Below are 21,919 nucleotides of genomic sequence, written 5' to 3'. Positions count from 1 at the left end.
AGCCCTCCCTCAGCATCCACACAGCCCCCCCATACAACCAGATACCCCTCCCTCAGCATCCACCATACAACCAGGTACCCTCCCTCAGCATCCACACAGCCCCCACCATACAACCAGGTAGCCCTCCCTCAGCAATGCATCCACACAGCCCCCCCATACAACCAGATACGCCTCCCTCAGCATCCACACAGCCCCCACCATACAACCAGATAGCCCTCCCTCAGCAATGCATCCACACAGCCCCCCCCATACAACCAGATACCCCTCCCTCAGCATCCACACAGCCCCCACCATCTCAGTGAACACTCCCTTTCTCCAGGTGAAAAAAAACCTTCACCCTCTTGAAAACAGCGCGCGGCTCCCTGTTTCCGATCCACGTGATCTAGCGGTGTCACGTGATGCTGTGACGTCAGCAGGTCCTTACCGGATATAGTATTGCCATTACGCTGGGGTAATAACGCGGAGAAGCGGGGCAATGAGCAGCTTGTGGTTATTCGGGGGGCCGCGCGGTTACAGCTGTCTTGTATTTCTTCTAGTCTGCTTTATATTACCCTCTGGGATTCGCTGCAATGTCTGCAGGTTGAAGGTGAGGAGCTGGCAGTCATATATGTAATGCATAATGGGGTATACTGGTTTTATACTCCATAATTACAAGTTCAGCAATTTTCTGATATACGCTGCTTAAAATGTAAGATACATGCTTGCTGTCATTGACTGGAAATATTCTTACTTACATCCAGAGGTCCTGCTTTGTGATAATAGGTTACCAGTCAGCCTGTGGACACTGACAAATCAGCAGGTTCCTCTCTAACAAAGCTCTGTACCGTGAGGAGCTTTGTGATTGGATGTCTGTGCTGCCTGTGTCGTTCACAGCGCTCATGAATGGCAGTGAAATCATTGCGCGTATTCATACACGTCAGACGTTTGTTATGGAGTAAAACTGCCTGTACAGGTGTCTGACGCTTGTACAGGCATTATTGTGACCTCGCCACAGAACCCAAAATAATTGCACCACCTTGGTTGTGTGATCATTGACCAAGCACCACTATACGAGTGTATTACTGTAGTGCAGCGGCGGCATGAAGTGCACGGCGTCATAGCAACCAATGATGCCGTGCGCTCCTGCGCTGAACAGGAATCCAGCCCGGCATACCACGGACCACTCTCGGCCGTGTGCATTCGGCCTTAGTCTCAGCTTAATAACATTAAAGGGGTATTCCGTTTAGGGCTGCAACGAATACTTGACTAAATCGAGTAATTCGACACCAAAAAAATCTGTGATGCTAATTTTTTGCATCGTGGATTCGTTTGTGTTACGTGACTACGGAGCTGGAGTGAAGCGCTTGCTATTACTCCCGCTCAGTGTTCTCCCGCTGGCCCGCAATACTCACTTTTCCAGCAGGGGGTCTCCGGACACTCCACAGCACGTCCATGGTGCACTGATATACGCACGCCGTAACCTGATTCACTGTGTGACTCGGAACGATGGTGTGTCGGCGGCGCCCCTGCTGGAAAGGTAAGTTGGTGCAACTAAGGCCAGGCGCCCATAGTGCACAGCGTCATGGCAACCAATGATGCTGTGTACTCTGGGTGTCAGGAGGAGCAGGTGGGGGGGGGGGCTGATGCACTTGGGCTGATCGCACAGGGGGAACGAAGGTTGTTGGAGGGGGGTCTGATGAGTTTTTATAAAGGAAAACTGTATCAGTTCATTTTTTCTTATTAGATTACTCGATTATTCGTTTACTGAAGTCCTAATTCCGGTTGGTTAAGGTTATCCCCTGTCCACAGGATAGGTGACAACTTTTAGATGAGTGGGGCTCCTACCAATCACGATAATTGGGCCCCATAACCCCTGCAGCCCTCTGAAATGAATGGGGCGGCCGCACGCACATGCACATGTCCTCTCTATTAATTTCTATAGGAATTCCGGAGTTAGCAGAGTACATCGCTCGGCTATCTCCAGAACTCCCATAGAAATGAATGCAGCGGCCGCTCCATTCGTTTCAGGTGGCTACAAGGTTTATGGGACCCCTGTTCTCTTGTTCGGAAGGACCCCTACTGATCTAAATGTGGATGGGGGACAACTTCAAACAACCAGACTACCCCTTTAAGTTTTCCAGGTGTTTACGTTTTTCAGAGCAGCAGATGTGTGATGCTCTTTATCCTGTCGGGTTATTTATTTATTTATTTATTTATTTTTCTTCTTGTCTTTGGTTAAGGGCTCATTCACATGAACATATTTTGCGTTCCCTATACGGGCCGTTTTCTGCGTTCTGCATACGTTCCGTATACGGAACCATTCATTTCAACGGGTCCGCAAAAGATGTGGACAGCACTCTGTGTGCTGTCCGCATCCGTTGCTCCGTTCCGTGGCCCCATCCAAAAATTGAGTCCTGTCCTATTCTTGGCCGTTTTGCGGACAAGAATAGGCATTTCTGTATTAAGCCTCCTGTTCCGTTACGGTCGTGTGAACGAGCCCTAATGGTGATGTTTAATTTTCTTTTTTCAGGCAGGTGATGGCCGAGATTCAGAAAGTTGTGGAGCAAACCTTGATTTGGAGCATTCATTTGAACTTGGTAAATGAACTTTGGATGTTTCTTATCTAACGTCTTCCCCCTTCTAACAATGTCATTTAGTCTTCTTCATATAAGGCATAAGAAGGACAGTGCTATCACATGTCTGGACAGCACAATGGGTCTGTTCTTGACGTGGGTTTGCGGTGAAGGTTTCTCGATTTAAATCATTTTTTAACATATTTCACCAGTGAAAACCACACAGCCAATAACTGCATTGGAAAACCATGTTAAGACGCATGCTGTAATTGGCCGCATGGTACACTACCACTTCTGAACCCTGCCTTAAAGGCATACGCTAGGATTTTAATATCGGTGGCCTGTCCTCAGGATAGTGAACCAATATCAGATTGGTGGGGATCCCGCAGGAGATACTCTGAAAAAGCTGATGCCGCGGGATATTAGACCTATCCTGAGGCTGGGCCATCAATCTAACAATCATTGACAACCCCTTTAAGGTGGGATTATAGAGCCCAGAGTGCACCAGAGTAGGTTCCATATATAATATTGGGTAAGGCTCTGTTCACATCTTCATTATGTTTAAAAATGGAAACCACAACCCAGTGCCAGATTCATCACGACAGACCCAACGGACGCATTGACCTGTAATGGGGTTCGCGATGGTTTCCATCGTTTTGACAAGGATATCTCTGTACTTCCTGTCAATTATGAATGAGCCTCTGAAGCAGATGTGAACAGAGCCCAACGTTAATACATCACTTATCCTGTACTGCTCCTGAGTAACGCTCTGTATTGTACTTCAGAGCTGCATTCACTGTATTTTATTGGAAACTGTCAACATGCTTGCCATCAGACATGCCCCTAACAGTGTAGAGTCCTTATTACCAGGCAGGCTGGCATTTGCCCGTGTAAGATTGCAGATCTGTGGGCATTACCTGCATTTAGATACTGCAATTATCTTAAAGGGCCCTTTACACAGAATCCCAAAGATTCATAGGAACGCTTGTTAGTGATCTGGTGGTATAAAAGGCTTGTTCATTGAGTAACTGAATCATTGGTGTGGACACAAATATTATCGTTTACTGACAGCAGATAGCGATTTACACAGTAAAATCTACTGCCAGCAGTGTAGGGAAGAGCCATGGCATTAGCGATCACTCCTCCCCGTACCGTGGAGGAGATCGCTGCATGTAAAGAATGGACGCTTCTCTCCTGGCAATCTGCTGCTCTGTCGTCCTATGTAAAGGGACCTTTAGATTTGGGGATGAACAATCTGTACTCTGATCGTTTGTCCTGTTTACATGGGGGATGTATGGCTGACCAGACAAACTGGTAGAATCCACTGCACATTTACTTGGGGCATTGAACGGGAAAGGACCCTTAGCTCAGTTTGTGTAATACAGAGGGACGCTTACTGTAAAAATAATTCCTTGCCATGTTAAAGGGAACCTGTCACCGGGATTTGGGGTATAGAGCTGATGACATGGGTTGCTAGATGGCCGCTAGCACATCCGCAATACCCAGTCCCCATAGCTCTGTGTGCTTTTATTGTGGGGGGGAAAAGACGATTTGATACATATGCAAATTACCCTGAGATGAGTCCTGTCCCTGACTCATCTCAGGTTAATTTGCATATGTATCAAATTGTTTGTTTTCCACAATAAAAGCACACAGAGCTATGGGGGCTGGGTATTGCAGATGTGCTAGCGGCCGCCCAGCAACCAATTTCCTCAGCTCTTTACCCAAAATACCGGTGACGGGTTCCCTTTAAGTGGTCACTGGAGCTGCTGCTGTGTGCAGTTTCTTATTGTATGTGAATGGGCACATACTAAAGTCTCATCAGGCCACTCGTCTACAACTTGGTTTGTAGGGAAGCCAAGACGGGTTTAATCAGAGTGCTCACTGTCTGCCGTTTTCTAATATACTCCTGGATAATTCTGGAAATACTTTTCTTGCTATAAAACAGACAACAGCATCAACTTTAAGAAGAGAGGGTCGTTGATTGTGGGCCCCGCTGCAGACCAGAGCATTTCTATTTTACAGAAGCAGCTGACAGAAGATGAGCGGAACAAGCTAAGAGTAAGTCATGACAGCAGACATACATATCACGGGAGATTGGTGGCATCCAGAGGGACGGCTCTGCTTGAAAACCCTGTAGTAAGATTTCTTTTCTTTTATCCCTGGCAGGATATTGCAAACCTAAACGGACTTTACAGAATCCGAATTCCTCGTAAAATGGGTCTTACTGAAGAATCCCACGAGTACGTCACCTCATTTGTCCGAGCGGTATGTACAGATCAGTCTTCGCGCCCTCCATTATGGAGAGGGGATTGTGCAGTGCCTGGTGCAGGGTATCCATAGCTTTACATACCAGGGCTCCAGGTGGCAAGAAAAATGGCTGCCATTGGGGCTGAAAAATGGCACTTGGATCTAAAATGTTTAGATATATATTTTTCAGGATTACGCTACATTCACACGACCGTGTGTATTTTGCAGTCTGCAAATTGTGGATCCACAATTATTTTTTTTTTTGTCTGTATGGCATCCGTGGTGTGTGTGTTGTGTGTTTTTTTTTTTTTTTTTTTTTTTTTTTTTTTGTGGATCCATTGTAACAATGCCTATCCTTGTCCACGAAATGAACAAGAATAGAACATGTGCTGTCTGCATTTTTTGCGGACCAATTGAAATTAATGGGTCTGCATCCTATCCGCAAAACAAACGGAACAGACACGGAAACAAAATACGTTTGTGACGTGAACGCATTGCACCCGCACTGAATCCTGACCCATTGAAGTGTGTCTGTGTACATGAGCATTGTTTTTCATACATCACTTCTACGTTGCGTGAAAATCGCAGTATGTTCTATATGCTGCATTTTTTTTCACGCAAGCAAATGCGGGCACGATGCGTTTCTCACTGATGGTTGCTAGGAGATGTTGTTTGTAAACCTTCAAGGTTTTTTTTTTTTTTTTTTTTTTTTTATCACGCACGTGAAAAAACGCATTGCACCCGCGTGGAAAAAACTGAACGGAATCGGAGACAAAACTGTCTGAACTTGTTTTAAAAATGGTGTGAGTTTTACTGAATGTATCCGGATCAAATCTGCCCACTCTTATCTGCAAGGGGTTTTAGGCTACTTTTTTTTTCAGCCACACCAGCCCATTCTTTGTGTCTGATACCCTTGAAGTGGATGAGCTCTAATACCCCACACAACCCATGGACAGGCGCACCATTTTGGAAACAAAGCAGCCATTTTTTCACAATCCCAGACAAACTTCTTCAAGCCTTGAGGCCTGCTGCTTAGAAATAGATTTTGAAGAAAGCCTGTCGGCAATTTTTTTATTTATTTTTTCCCTTAGATTTTAGAATTTGGCCGTTCACATGATATTACTGAATAAAGTGATAACTGAAAGTTACCATTCCACTTTTCAGTGGGGTGTGTAGTGACACTGTCTGACCCTGTCAGCACTGATTGGACAGTGTCAGAGGGTGCAGGGATGGATGGCAGGTAACGCCATGCTGTCAAATTTTATAATTTCCAGGAGGAATAAAAAAAGGAACCGCACAATGTAAAGAAAATAGTAATTTCATGATAAATGTAAGTAATTACTGACGGGTCATCTTTAAGGCTTATTTCACACGAGCGATACGGAATGAGTCAGGATCTGTTCAGGTAAAAACTGATGGTTTTGCACGCAAGTTTAAAGGGGTTATCCAACACCTATAATGACCCCCCCCCCCCCCCCAATCACTGGGCTCCTTGTATAGGCTACCTCGCTCCCCGTCACCCGCATTGCTCCTGATCCCCGCACGGCCGCCGCTGCATCTTTCTGTGGCTTAGATCAAAACATTTAACAATTGGGGGAGCAGCCAATAGCAGGCTGCGACTAGAACGAGCCACCCTAGCATTGCAGGTGACGCAGCCGTGTGAGAATCCAGAGTGACGCATGAGTGGGGAAGGTATATGCGCATTAGGGGGATTGGATAGGGGTTAATCAGTTTGTTGAGTGTTTACCATTATTTTTCGCCCTATAAGACGCACAGGCCCATAAGACACACCTAGTTTTTAGAGCAAGACAATAAGAAAAAAATATTTTTCATTACACCTAAGGTCACCCCACCAATCAGACCCCCAGTGTTAATCAGACCTCAGCTGACAGCCCCAATAAGACCTCATATCATTCCTACATGCCTCATAGCAGCCCCCAGCCATATATGTAATCGGCAGCCTCCAACCATTGTCAGGGTTTTTTGTTTTTTTTTTACTCCCAGCCTTCCCAAAGCCATAACCGTATGAGGGCTTATTTTTGCAGGACAAGTTGTACCTTTTTAATGCCACTATTTATGTTTGCATACAATGTAGTAGGGAGAGGGAAAAAAAATCCAAATGGGGTGGGATTATAAAATAAAAAAAACTGAATTCCGCTGCAGTTTTACGGGTTTTGTTTTTACAGCGTTTCCTATGTGGTACAACTAACCTGTTGTTATTTTCATTCTCTGGGTCAGTTTGATATACCACATATGTATAGTTTTAGTACTGACATTGATCCCACCTAGATGGATGAAATGGCTTGGGCTACATGCACACGACTGTTTGTTTAGCGGTCTGCAAATTGTGGATCCGCAAAAAAAAACCAAAAAAAAACGGATGACATCTCTATGCCATCCGCTGTTTGTGTGTTTTAAATTTTTTTATTTTTATTACACCTATACTTTACTTTTCTTTTTCTAGTGGATTTTCTTGTCTTTTTTTCCCCCCAGTGTTCAATTGTTGAGTCTCATCTGTCAGATCAAATCGCCGTTCATACAGATATATCGGGGACTATAGTAGGAGTGTCCATAGTAACCCTCCCTGGATCCTGCAGTGGGGCAGAGGTGGAAGACGTAGATCTGGAACAATTTAACACCACAGTCTCCATTCAGCAGCCGATTCCTGCAGCAGTGTGAGTCCAGAACCTTCTCTTTATTTTTTTTATTATTTTTTAATCTGTATTTGGTCATTTCTGACTTTCGCGTTCTTAGGCCTGAGACAGCAGCTTTCATTGAACGTTTGGAGATGGAGCAAGCACAAAAAGCCAAGAATCCCCAAGAACAGAAGTCCTTTTTTGCTAAATATGTAAGTTTCTTTAGGAATTTTGAAGGGTTCCTCACGTCACTGGGTTCTGTCATCCAGATGATCCCACTCCTACAATCAATTACAGGTGGTTCATTTTCAGAGACCCCTGGCAAATAGCTGTCTTCAGTAGTGTATGGTTCATTCACCAACTGTGCAACGTTTCGACTTCAGAGTCTTTCTCAAGCATATGCTTGACAGAGGCTCTGAGGTGTTACATGCTTACCATTCAATGGCCAGAAATGTAATATGATCTGCTGGAGGGAGGGCTGCTTTTTGCTGGTGGTTCTCCTCTTTGGTTATCAGGGTGTCATCAGCAGGGGACCCTCCACCTTGATGTCCATGTGCCCTGATGGGGCATTTGAAGCCCTTTAATATTTTACTACTTACAGTAATGTGACACTGAGACAGCCTCCTTCAGACTTCCTGTGTTCAGGATGTTTTGTGACTGCCTGTCTTGTCTCTCCCTCCTCACAGTGGCATTTAATACTAGGAGGGGCACTGTTGCTAATGTTAACCAATTCGGCGAAAGTACCAAGGGAGCCAGGACAGCAGGCCTGAGGAACTGAAGTAATACACCTGGCGTCAACTTTATTCCTTCTGTAATGCTCCTCTACCTCCTCTATGCACTTTCTGCTCTGAGCTCTGAGACCAAATTAATAAATTACCGTATTTTTCGCCGTATAAGACGCACCGGCCTATAAGACGCACCTAGGTTTTTGAGGAGGAAAATAAGAAAAAAAATATTTTGAACCAAAAAGGTGCACTTTTGGTGGGTTTTGAACTAATTGTGGTCTGTGGGTGGCACTGTTATGGGGGATCTGTGGATGACACTTATGGGGGATCTGTGGGTGACACTTATGGGGGATCTGTGGGTGACACTTATGGGGGATCTGTGGGTGACACTTATGGGGGATCTGTGGGTGACACTTATGGGGGATCTGTGGGTGACACTTATGGGGGATCCTCTCTGGATGGCACTGTTATGAGGATGAGGATCTGTGAATGACACATATATAGCATCTTATGCTGTCATCCACAGATCCCCTCCATAAGTGTCCCTGTAGTGAATGACCCTCAATACAGGGGGTGGGGGTCGCATCTGCTTTAATGACAGCGGGGCCCGTGCAGTGACTATTCTACTACACGGGCCCCGCTTACTGTATAATCATATCTCTCTAATAGTTAATTGTTCTATGCATGTAATCGCATAATGAGCGCTGTGTATTACTGTACTTAAAACTAGCAGCGCTCGCCGTTCGGAGCAGAGAGGAGGAGGCAGGCCGGGAGGACGGGCGCTTGCAACGTGAGTCATACGTCACGCGCCTGCACTGCCCACTTATGAATGAAGCAGGCGCGTGACGTATGACTCGCGTTGCAAGCGCCCGTCCTCCCGGCCTGCCTCCTCTCTGCTCCGAACGGCGAGCGCTGCTAGTTTTAAGTACGGTAATACACAGCGCTCATTAGCGCTCATTATGCGATTACATGCATAGAACAATTAACTATTAGAGAGATATGATTATACAGTGAGCGGGGCCCGTGTAGTAGAATAGTCACTGCACGGGCCCCGCTGTCATTATAAATGCAGATGCCGCCCCCAGCCCCTCCTCCCTCACAGCTGATACACCCGCCGCGCGGCATCGCGGCGGGTGTATCATTGAAAACTGGGCAAAATAAGCTACATTCGCCGTATAAGACGCACTGCTATTTTCCCCCCACTTTTGGGGGGAAAAAAGTGCGTCTTATACGGCGAAAAATACGGTAGTAATAAACCAATAGGGACGCTCTAAGGGTCTATTCACACGTCCGTTGTTTCTTTCCTGATCTGTTCCGTTTTTTGCTGAACAGATCTGGACCAGATCTGGACTCATTTATTTTCAATGGGTCCTGAAAATCAGACATTGTGCTGTCCGATATTTTTATTTTTTTCAGGACCCATTGAAAATGAATGGGTCCAGATCTGTTCAGCAAAAAACGGAACAGATCAGGAAAGAAACAACGGACGTGTGAATGGACCCTTACTTTGTGTATGCCCTGGGAAAATGTAGTAAAACTCCATACCTACAAGAAGGCTTGTAATTTCCACCACCACGTGGTACCTGTGAGGAGATCTATACTTTTGTGCTCCCCTCCGTTCTGATACTGTCTTCACTGGACTTCCAATCCTTGTCTGTCAGCCTCTGCATAGATGTGGTGACGTGTGCAGCAAATGACTGGCCTCAGCAGGCCAGGTGCCCATTGGGGACACGTCACTGCTGAGGCCAGTCTGCAGTGCTGCACCTGACCCCTTCTGCCTGGAAGGTGACAGGTGGGGACTGGAAGTATGTGAAGACAGCCACAGAAAAGTAGCGGTGGAGCAGTTAAGTCTAGATCTCTTCACAGGTATTGCTAGGTGGGAGGAAAAAATAAATAAAAGATCCTAGACAGCCCCTGTAAATTCATCTTATATACAAATCGGTGGGTTTACACTGCCTGATTGACAGGCAGATTATCGGGACGAATGTTCGTTCCCGTCTAAGGCCTCTTTCACACGACAGTATGTCCATTTCAGTGTTTTGCGGTCCGTTTTTCGCGGATCCGTTGTTCCGTTTTTTGTTTCCGTTGTGGTTCCGTTTCCGTTCCGTTGTTCCGTTCCGTTTTTCCGTATGGCAAATACAGTATACAGTAATTTCATATTAAAAATTGGGCTGGGCATAACATTTTCAATAGATGGTTCCGCAAAAAACGGAACGGATACGGAAGACATACGGATGCATTTCCGTATGCATTCCGTTTTTTTGCGGACCCATAGACTTTAATGGAGCCACGGAACGTGATTTGCGGCCAAATATAGGACATGTTCTATCTTTAAACGGAAATACGGAAACGGAATGCACACGGAGTACATTCCGTTTTTTTTGCGGAACCATTGAAATGAATGGTTCCGTATACGGACCGCAAAAAACGGCCCGCAAAACGGAAAAAAAAAACGGTCGTGTGAAAGAGGCCTAAAAGTGTGGCAGATCACCTGATGAACAAGTGAAAGGGTTGTTGATGCAGACGAGTAAATGATCAATTCTGGGCAGCAGATCATCCTGTCTGAACAGCACTCTGCTGCTCAGAAACAATGCGGCCATATGAGAACAAGCAATGGCAGTAGCCAATGCTCACCCTCATACTATGGAGGTGATCACCTCCACTGATCAAGCAGCCAGTTGATCAGTGTGTAAACTACAGGGGTAGACAATTGATTTGACTGAGCGATGACAACACTTTAGCTGCTCCGAGCATCGCGTAAAAACGTGGGAGTACAATCATGTAATAGATTGTCAGGCAAACCCCCAACGTGGGATCGCCTGTGCTGTCAGCGATGCCTGCCTACACTTGTGGCATTCTAGACGACAAAAACAGGAATCGCAAGAACTACAAACTAACCAATTATCGCGTACGATTGTTCAGTGCTTTTTAGACTACTCGATAATTGATCACTTTTGTTTGATTTTAAACGATTATCTACCTGTGTAACGGGGTCTTTAAAGTTTCTCCCCACTGGAGAGGCACAGTTTGGTGACAATGTCAGAGGACTGAAAAAAATAACAGACATTATGTGGAATTCAGTATCGTGTAGATACAATATATGAAAGGATGTGTCTTCTGATACATTCTTTAGTTACAGCAACATGTAGAACGTCCTATCACTGTTGGCCATTAGATGGTGCTATAGAGATATTTGTGCTGAAAATGCTACATGGGGATAGTGAGAGAACTATTTGATCTATGATTGCTGGCGAATATTAGGACATGCAGTGATTTCTTTGCCTTAGGCCTCATGCACACGGACGTTTTTTTTCACGGTCCGCAAAACGGGGTTCCGTTGGTCCGTGATCCGTGACCGTTTTTCCGTCCGTGGGTCTTCCTTGATTTTTGGAGGATCCACGGACATGAAAAAAAAGTCATTTTGGTGTCCGCCTGGCCGTGCGGAGCCAAACGGATCCGTCCTGAATTACAATGCAAGTCAATGGGGACGGATCCGTTTGATGTTGACACAATATGGTGCCATTTCAAACGGATCCGTCCCCATTGACTTTCAATGTAAAGTCTGGAGTTCTGTTATACCATCGGATTGGAGTTTTCTCCAATCCGATGGTATATTTTAACTTGTAGCGTCCCCATCACCATGGGAACGCCTCTATGTTAGAATATACTGTCGGATATGAGCTACATCGTGAAACTCATTTCCGACAGTATATTCTAACACAGAGGCGTTCCCATGGTGATGGAGACGCTTCAGGTTAGAATATACAAAAAAACTGTGTACATGACTGCCCCCTGCTGCCTGGCAGGTGCTGCCAGGCAGCAGGGGGCAGACCCCCCCCCCCTGTTTTTAACTCATTGGTGGCCAGTGGGCCCCCCCTCCCCTGTTGTTAACTCGTTGGTGGCCAGTGTGCGCACCCCCCTCCCTCCCTCCCTCTATTGTTTTAATACATTGGGGCCAGTGTGCGCGCGCCCCCCAACCCCCCCTCCCTCCCTCCCTCTCTTGTTTTAATACATTGGGGCCAGTGTGCGCGCGCCCCCCCAACCCCCCTCCCTCCCTCTATTGTTTAATACATTGGGGCCAGTGTGCGCGCGCCCCCCCAACCCCCCCTCCCTCCCTCTATTGTTTTAATACATTGGGGCCAGTGTGCGCACCCCCCCACCCCCCTCCCTCCCCCCATTGTAATCATCATCGGTGGCAGCGGAGTAGAAGATTTTCATACTTACCTGGCTGCTGGCTGCTGCGATGTCTGCGTCCGGCCGGGAGCTCCTCCTACTGGTAAGTGACAGCAATGCGCCGCACAGACCTGTCACTTACCAGTAGGAGGAGCTCCCGGCCGGACGCAGACATCGCAGCAGCCAGCAGCCAGGTAAGTATGAAAATCTTCTACTCCGCTGCCACCGATGATGATTACAATAGAGGGAGGGGGGGGGGGGGGGGTTGGGGGGGGTGCGCACACTGGCCCCAATGTATTAAAACAATAGAGGGAGGGAGGGGGGGTTGGGGGGGCGCGCGCACACTGGCCCCAATGTATTAAAACAATAGAGGGAGGGAGGGAGGGGGGTGCGCGCACTGTGCCACCAACAGTTAACAACAGGGGAGGGGGGGGCCGCACAATGATATTCAAACTGGGGAGGGGGGGGTCTGCCCCCTGCTGCCTGGCAGCCCTGATCTCTTACAGGGGGATATGATGGGGTTAATTGTACTATCATATCCCCCTGTAAGAGATCGGGTGCTGCCAGGCAGCAGGGGGCAGTCTTGTACACAGTTTGTAGTGTATTCTAACTAGAAGCGTCCCATCACCATGGGAACGCCTCTGTGTTAGAATATACTGTCGGATCTGAGTTTTCACGAAGTGAAAACTCAGCTCTGAAAAAGCTTTTATGCAGACGGATCTTCGGATCCGTCTGTATGAAACTAACCTACGGCCACGGATCACGGACACGGATGCCAATCTTGTGTGCATCCGTGTTCTTTCACGGACCCATTGACTTGAATGGGTCCGTGAACCGTTGGCCGTGAAAAAAATAGGACAGGTCATATTTTTTTCACGGCCAGGAATGCGGCTGCCAAACGGTGCATTTTCCGATTTTTCCACGGACCCATTGAAAGTCAATGGGTCCGTGAAAAAAAACGGAAAACGGCACAACGGCCACGGATGCACACAACGGTCGTGTGCATGAGGCCTTAAAGGGTCACTGAGTTTTGGTGACACTTTTGATATGTCCTAAAGATTGCTAGAATGAGAAGTGCTCGCGTTTCACGCTTTCTCTCCGCTGCACATGATGGGCTGGTTTCGATACTGTCCGAGAAGGCACAATATGAGTGCTTCTCTCTCTTCGTTGTAGGGATTGGTCTCGGCACTCGCCCCCACTGATCAAAACTTTTGATATTTCTCTATAAAGTCTTAGTTTTACCAAATCTCATTGACCCTTTAAGAGGACTTAACACCTCTCCTGACATGTCCGTGTTAGTAACTACTTCCATTCTCCATGCTATAGTAATTCTGGAGCATCTTTTCTTAAAACTGTATGCTCTGTTGTTTAGGACTAAAAATGTATTAATGAGGCTGCAAATGGGGTTTCCCGATGCAGGTATGTGTCCCTGCAGAGCCTGACACAGTCCAGTTAGTGCTTGGTTATTTTTGGCAGTTCCATAGAAGTGAATGTAGCAGGGGTCATGTCTGCTGACTACCGATCCAGTTACATAGGGGACCTGCGTTCTCATGATTAGTAGCGGTCCCAGTGATCATACATTTATTATCTTTCCTGTAGATAGTAACAACTTAATGACCAGGCATGTCTGGGCCTTTTAAGGGGTTCTCCAGGAATTAAGAAAATAAAGTAACTGAAAATACTTAAAAATTACTTTAAGCCCTGTGATTTTCCATTTTTGCGTTTTCATTTTTCACTCCCCGCCTTTTTTTTTCCCCCCCCCATTCACATAGCCTTTATGAGGGCTTATTTTTTTGTGGGACAAGTTGTACTTTCTAATGGCACCTTTTACGGTTGCATACCATGTAGTTGGGGGCGGAGAAAAAATTCCCAATGGGGTAGAATTGGGAAAAAAATTTTTTTTTTTTTTTTTACACTGTGTACACTATGCGGTAAAATTGACCTGCTATCTTCATTCTCCAGGTCAGTACGGTCTTAAAACTGAAAAAATAATAATTTTACCTTTTTTGAGGAGGAACGTTTTATTTATTTTTTTCATAACCATATTCTGACCCCTATAACTTTTTTGTAGCTGTGTGAGGGCTCATTTTTTGCGAGACTATCTGTTCATTTTAATGATACCAATTTTAGGTGTGTGTGACTTTTTATAAAAAAAAAATTATTGGGTATTTGAAGTGACAAAAAATGGCAAATTGGTGTTTTTTTTTTTTTTTTTCCTGCTACGCTATTTGCCATTAATATTTATATAATATATATTTAATAGTATGGGCATTTTCGCTCACGGCGATGCCCATGATGTTTTTTTTTTTTTTTATTGGTTAAGTACTTTTATTTTAAGGAAAGGGGGGGGGGGGGGGATTTGAACTTTTAGTTGGTGTGTGTTTTTTTTTTTTTTTTTTTGTTTGTTTTGTCTCCTCGGGTGACAATTATTGGCAATCATTTGGATTGCCCATAGTATTCAGTGATGGATAAATAGCCATCATTGAAAACTTTATTTGCACTATATCAATACAAGGATGCCACCTAGTGGCCTGTATTGATATATACATCTAATTGACTCTGAAGCCTGATTGAGGCTTCGGTCAATTAGCGCAAGGTAAGATTCCCCAATCTCAGCCGGGGAAAGCTGTTACCGGACCGGAAGCGCGCGACTTCAGATTCCGGTCTGCGCAGATGCCATGGTCACATTTTGACCACAGCATCTGAAGGGTAAGATGTATGCGATCAGCCTTTATATATCTTTTAAAATAGCAGAAACCCCGCTGCATGTGCGAGCAGGCGCCATGTATATTCCCAAATACCTTTCATTAGTTACTGTAAAGGGGGAATATTAATCACAAATATTCATGCAAATATCGATAATTAATATTCATATATAGGAGGAGCCTTATGTGGGGGGCGGCACGGCTCTTCTTGAGCGCCGATCGCGCTCTCCTATATGGGGGGGGGGGGTGTCCGCTCCCTACTGCCCAGCGCCTGTTGCACTCTCACCCTCCTTCTGGGTGGGCGGCACGGCTCTTTTCTCTGAGTGCAGGGGCCGCTGGATATTTATCCCCGGCGGCCCGCACTCCCGCTCCGCCCATCAGGGGGCGCGCGCGCGCCTGCCCGCCCATCATAGCCACATGGGCCGGCGCAGTGATATGACGTCACTGCGCCGGCCCACACGCGCACATCGGGGACGCGCTGCACGCCAACAGGCGGGAGAAGCCTTTGATCTCCCGCCTGTGGCACTCTGCATTGCGGCCAGCGAGATGTTAATTTCGCTGCCGGAATGCGCATAATAGAAGGAGGGGAGGCTTCTCCCTTCCTCCTATCATGCATAATTACCATGGAGGTTATTACAACAAAGGACTCAGATTCTGTTGAATCTGAGTCCTTTGAAGTCTTCAGGATGACCAGACCTTAGTCCGGTCATTCTGATGCAATCAACCAGATTGCATCTGTGTGAACGCTTGGGGCATATTCACACCCATGCACCTGGTTTCAGGTGTAGGGAGGGGGGTATAGTACAATTATGCTGGGCACATCTGCGCACATCCTCCCCTAAAGTGACCATGAATGCATGCATATAATTATATAACTCTACAGAGATTCAGCTAAAGATTTTATCATCTGTAGTCGGGATCATAATCCCTGACAAGTAGAGCAGAGAGGAGGATGAGGCAGCGCTTTACCTCAGTGCTCCTTGTCCTGCTGTGTGATTAGGACAGGCTTTGTGTGTATGTATTGAACGGCGGCCATTTTATTTCTCCTAATCATTGGCTCATTTTGTTTGGGGAGCATTCTAACAAATAAAAGGTATTTGAAAATATATTTATGATAAAGTAATATTTAGGTATTTTCACTTTCTTAATTCCCGGAGAAGCCCTTTAATGACACATTGAATCTGTTCATCTTGCTCCTCTGCATTTTAGCAGCCATAATGCTTTATTTTTTTTTATTGACTATGAGGCCATGTTTTAAAGAATGTGGGAAAAATTGTCATTTTTAAGGCATATATGTTACAGTTTTTTGGGGGGTTTTTTCAGCTTGGATATTGTAAAAGCACCCTACCTACGTTTATTTGTGCTTGGTAGCTCAGTCCCATAGACTGGACAAGTAGGGCACTGTGGTTAGAAGGCAGGCTTGTTTTTTAGGTGTAGACATCTCCTGTAGCAAGCGTAGTCTGCTGCCCTTTGGCCTCGTGTCTATTTAATGCCTGCCTCTCACACCTGATTGCAGGCAGTTGTCATTGTTTCTTTTGGATGAATTCCAAAAAATAACCTTTACTTCATAGAAACAATTAACTCTATTTTTGTCTGCTGCACGTAACGTGGTGTAATACCTGACCTGGAAACCTCACCTTGCAGTCATTCCTGCCCACACGTTCCTGCTCAGATGCTGGTGCAGTGTGGTAATACAATAATACCTGCAATCAAATTTGAGTTTACAGAAGTTTATTATTTCTTACACTAGGTCCCTCCTTTGTTGAGGGTAAGGGTAGAAAAGGGATAAAATCGAAGAGGAAGGACATTTCCTACATGGTACATAATAGTGCATGAGAATTTGGCGAAAGCCTTAAAGGGGTTGTCAATGATTTTACTATTGATGACTTATCCCCAAGGTAGGCCTTTAAAATTTGATCTGTGAGAACCTGGGGTGTCAGATCAGCTGTTTCAAGCCTGCTCCAGCACTGGAACTACACAGCTTCGTCTACTTTATAGTGGATGGAGCTGGTTACTGTAGAGCTGCTCCCACTGAAGTGAATGTGAACAGTACTGCATTAAACGGGTTATCCCATGACTAATGTACAAAATGACATCATATAGTACATGACAACCTCTTTCTAACAAAGCTAGAACCAGTCCTGTACCTCACATGGATCCTGAGATCTCCTCATTCATTGTTCTGCTAGATTTATATCAAGGGGCGTGTCTTTTCTTCTGCAGCTAAGGGGCGTGTCCATGCTCTCCCTATCACAGCTCAGGAGGCAGGTGAAGGATGACATGGAGCATGTGCGGCCTTCTCAGTGAGTCAGACAAAGAAATGAGAAACAAACAGCAGGTGGCGCTATACAGATACATTTTATTGAATAACTTAGTGGCTATGCTAAGTTTTGAATTTACATGCAATTACAAAAGTATTCAGATACAGGTGCTGGTTTGAAACTGTAGACAATTTTTCGTTAACTGCTTTAAAAAGGTTGTCCGGTCCCAAAATCAAAATTCTTTTTGTGCTCCTAACACCCCTCACCATGCATACATATGCCCCCAATACCTGTTTTTCATGTCCAAGCTTTCCTTCCCCCCTGGAAGACATCACATTATCCTGGCAGATCTGTTTACTTTCTCCCTCTCTCTTGTTTTGTTGAATACATAACTTTATTGATACACAAGCCTGGCTGCACTGCACAGTGATGAGTCACAGGCTGGCCACGCCCCCCAGACTGCTCTGTCTGCAGCAGCTACACCATCTATAACTCCTGTGTCTATCTTTCTACACCCAGACATGAATCTACTTCTCACTCAGTGTCTAAATCCCATCACTGACCGTCCACAGGCCCTTCCCTCACCATCTCCAGAGTGTAATAAACAGCTGGAAGCACACCCAAACACATCTGTATCTAATCCTAACCTGTATGTGTGCGATACTTCCTGCTGAGCTGTGTATCTAATCCCATTTTGCATGATACAGCCTGCTGAGCAGTGTATCTAAATCCTTATGCACACTACCGTATCCATTTATCCGCTAAATAAGGATACTGTCCGTGTGCGACCTGCATATTTTTATTTTTTGCAGTCATATTGATTTTCTATGGATTTCAGGTCTGCAATATGAGGACCAGAATAGGACATGTGTTTTGTTTTGCAGAACTGACATACGGATGTGGAAAACGCATGGACTTCATCAGTATGCTTTCCACATCTATCTTTTGATGTACCGACATATGGAACATGTCTTATTCTGGTCCTCATAATACAGATCTAAAACCCATAGAACTCAATGGCTCTGGAAAAAAATGCACATCTCACACAGGCAGTATCCTTATTTAGCAGATCTGCTACTTAGAGAAAGCAGAACCGATATGGTCCTGTGCATGAGGCCTAATTTGATCTTTTTTGGTCCTGCTTACATCACGCTGTGCAGGAGTCAGTACAGGCTTCACATAGAAGCCTGTATACTCCAGAGAGCAGCCGGCAATCCTGCACAATAGCTTTCAGCATAGTGCGCTTGCGTTGTGAATGAGGACGGCCAGCCGGAGCTTTCTTGAGCAGGAGGCGGTGGCGTCATTCATGACAATCCGTCTCCTGCTCAAGAAAGGAAGAGAAGACTGAGACTCGCCAGAAGACCATACAGCCCGACAGGAGCAGTCACGTGACAGGGTGGTGGATCTCGGAACGGGCTGCGTTGTGGAGGAAAAAGTACCAGACCAACATTCTTCCCTCCACAAGTAAGTATTATGCCCCAATTTTAGGTTTAGCCCGGAGAACCCCTTTTAAGCAGCTCCATCCACTGTACAGATTTTGCTGTGTAGCCAACTTTCAGCACCGGAGCTACCCCGAAATAGCTGGGTCGGGTACCTGAGGCCCGCCAATCGGATATTGATGGTTATCCTAAAAATAGGCCATCAATGGTAAAAATCTGGTACAACCGCTCTAAAGGAAATTGCTTAACTGCTTACAGGAAATTACACCAATACACCATAGTGTTAGGGGCTTCGCTGCAGTTCATTACTGGAATGTGAAGAACGTTGATTCACTTGAAGACTGAGATCCCAATTCCTGACATGCCTGTGAATCCAGTCTAACGCAGGTATGAAGGTAGCTCATCTAGGTACCGATCTCGGGGGATTTCCATACCTGCATACCATATCGGCATTTGTCATAAGTAGATATAAGTATTTTCTAGACAGTTGAAACTCGAAAAATGAGAATATCGTGCAAAGTTCATTTATTTCAGTAATGCAACTTAAAAGGTGAAGCTAACATATGAGAGACTCATTACATGTAAAGCGAGATATTTCAAGCCTTTACTTGTTATAATTTGGCTGATTTATGGTTTACAGTTTATGTAATCCAAAGTCACAATCTCGGGTACTGTACCCTTTGTTCAGTGGATATGCATTAATTAGCTGACTAGAGTGTGGCACTTTGAGCCTAGAATATTGAACCTTTTCACAATATTCTAATTTTAAGTTGCATTACTGAAATAAATGGACTTTTGCACGATATTCGAGTATTTTTCGGGTTTCACCTGTACGATTTTCAGAAATCAAATTTATTGTGCACTCATGCGGACCACTATCCAGCGCCTCAGATCTCAGAGGTCTCATTTGTATTCTTAATGCTTCATTGTGTTATCTCGCGACCATTGCTTTTCTAGAAATATGCATGTCTTCAGCCCCCAAATCTATTGCCTGTGTGGCTGCTGCAAATCTTTGGTGGTGCTGGGATCTCCACATTTCTCTTTCCATGTGCACCGTGGTAGTTTAGCAGAATGGTGATGGTGTTTTCTAGTCAGCAGACGTACAGGTCGCTGTTCTGGGCATGGTAAGAAGATGACTGGATGGGATGGCTGCATTACTGGTTAGGACTGAGCCTTGAGACCAGATACGGGTTACCATTAAGTTGTGGAGATCAGTGGTCATCCCAGCAGTTGGATCTCCACTGATGACATGTTAATGCCATATGGTAGGATATAGTTTTATTAATGCTTGTAATAAATCCTGGTGCCCCCACCTGCCTCCTGCAGCATCATGTCTTCCTGGAGACCCAATGTTGTAGCCATGGAAGCAGACTTCGTGTCTCTGTATGTGCCTAGCAGCCGTGGTTCCCACTCATCACATGCAGAACAGCAGTCCTGTGGCTGATAGTTTCTATATTATTGGTGGATCCTGCAAATTTCCACATGATTTGCTGCTGACAATTTTAAGGTGTGTGTCGGAGTAAGTAACCGCCATTGCTTCATGTGCCGGAGATTGCTCCATTCACTTCTATGGCAGTTCCGAGAATAGTTGAGCAACTATTGGGAGTTGTAGTTTCACAACAGAAGGAGGTTGCTGGACAGCTTTACAGTGTCTTAGGGCTCATGCACACGAATGTATTGTCTTTCCGTGTCCATTCACTTTATTTTTTATTTTATTTTTATTTATTTTTTTGCGGACCGTACGCGTTACCATTCACTTTAATGGGTCCGCAAAAAACAGAAGTTTCTCCGTGTGCATTCTGTTTCCGTATGTCTGTATTTCCGTTCTGCAAAAAAAATAGAACATGTCCTATTATTGTCCGCATTACAGACAAAGCTAGTACTGTTCTATTAGGGGCCTGCTGTTCGTTCCGCAAAATACGGAATGCACACGGACAACATCCGTATTATTTTTTTTTGCGGACTGCAAAATACATAAGGTCATGTGCATGAGCCCTTAGACAGAGAAACATAGGTTGGATTCTAACCTGTCCGATACAGTGCTCTCCTGGGAGATGCAAGTTGTGTGCGTGTGTGCTTGGTTGGCTGCCTTGTGTGCATATAGGTAGCTTTAGAGGGGAGGGCAATAGACAAATTCCATAGAAACCAATCAGAGCTCAGCTTTCTTCTCTGAAACTGCTCTGGAAACAAGAAAGCTGCACTGTGATCGGCCACTTCTCCACAGATTTGTTTAAGGGGGCCACATTTTTTTTTTTTCTTGCCTTCTGATTTCTTAAGCAAGGACGTTTGCTCGTCTCTTTCCTTCTGCCCAATATGGTGATGATTGCGTGAGGCTAACACTTGTCCGCTTTGTTTTTGCAGTGGATGTACATAATCCCTGTTGTTCTGTTTTTGATGATGTCTGGCGCATCAGACGCTGGTAACCAAGGAGGAAACGGCGGAGGCGGCGGTGGTGGAAGGTGATCGGATGGATGGAGCGCGGATATTGTCTCAAGCTGAACATAGAATACGAACTGCCGCACAACACTGGTTGCCTACTGCTGGGCCATGTAATCTGATGCACTGCCCAAGATCAGAAGGGTGTTTTTATTTTATTCCCCCCCGCCCCCCCCCTCAAATTGTGAATGATGTAACCTGTACCAGAGAATCAATACAACCTAATTTATTAACTATTTCTGGACTTTAAAACGCACCAATAATTTGGAACATAAAAAGAGGGGGGGGGGGGGGGTACACTTGCTTTGGTTAGCATACCGACCATTTCAGCCGTGCATTAGTCGGTCATATATGAAAGCTGGAACACCTCGTCACAGTTGCCTTCCGCCGTACTGCTGCCAGCCACAGTGCTGCTTCCACTGACAAATGGGGCTAAGGCTACTTTCACACTTGCGGCAGAGAGATCCGGCAAGCAGTTCCGTCGCCGGAACTGCGTGCCGGATCAGGCAAAATGTATGCTAACTGATGGCATTAGACTGATCAGGATCCTGATCAGTCTTAAAAATGCCTGATCAGTCGAAAAAATGCATTTAAATGCCAGATCCGTCTTTCCGGTGTCATCCGGCAAAATGGATCCTGCATTTTTATTTTATTTTTCAGTCTGTGCATGCGCAGAACGGAACTACGGATTCGGTATTCTGAATGCCGGATCCGGCGTTCAGGCAAGTCTTCAGTTTTTTCG

General features: G+C 45.5%; 1 protein-coding gene across 2 annotated transcripts; it reads left to right on the top strand.

Annotated features, from left to right (window-relative positions):
- The first annotated feature begins 421 nt into the window (after positions 1-421).
- Positions 422-21,415, top strand: EMC10 (ER membrane protein complex subunit 10). 2 transcript variants are annotated; one of them, XM_044278125.1, is made up of 8 exons: positions 422-586; positions 2,510-2,576; positions 4,501-4,613; positions 4,722-4,820; positions 7,296-7,477; positions 7,557-7,650; positions 8,125-8,217; positions 21,103-21,415. In XM_044278125.1, the coding sequence occupies exons 1-7, from the start codon at positions 476-478 to the stop codon at positions 8,206-8,208; spliced, it is 750 nt and encodes a 249-aa protein (XP_044134060.1). In that variant the 5' UTR covers positions 422-475; the 3' UTR covers positions 8,209-8,217; positions 21,103-21,415. The 2 variants fall into 2 exon arrangements, with proteins under 2 accessions (XP_044134060.1, XP_044134058.1); XM_044278123.1 differs by lacking the exon at positions 8,125-8,217 and having other exon boundaries at positions 424-586.
- The last annotated feature ends 504 nt before the right edge of the window (positions 21,416-21,919 follow it).

This window comes from Bufo gargarizans, chromosome 2 (assembly GCF_014858855.1).
Source record: "Bufo gargarizans isolate SCDJY-AF-19 chromosome 2, ASM1485885v1, whole genome shotgun sequence".
NCBI classification, from domain to species: Eukaryota; Metazoa; Chordata; class Amphibia; order Anura; family Bufonidae; genus Bufo; species Bufo gargarizans.
This window is presented reverse-complemented; position numbering and strand designations above follow the sequence as displayed.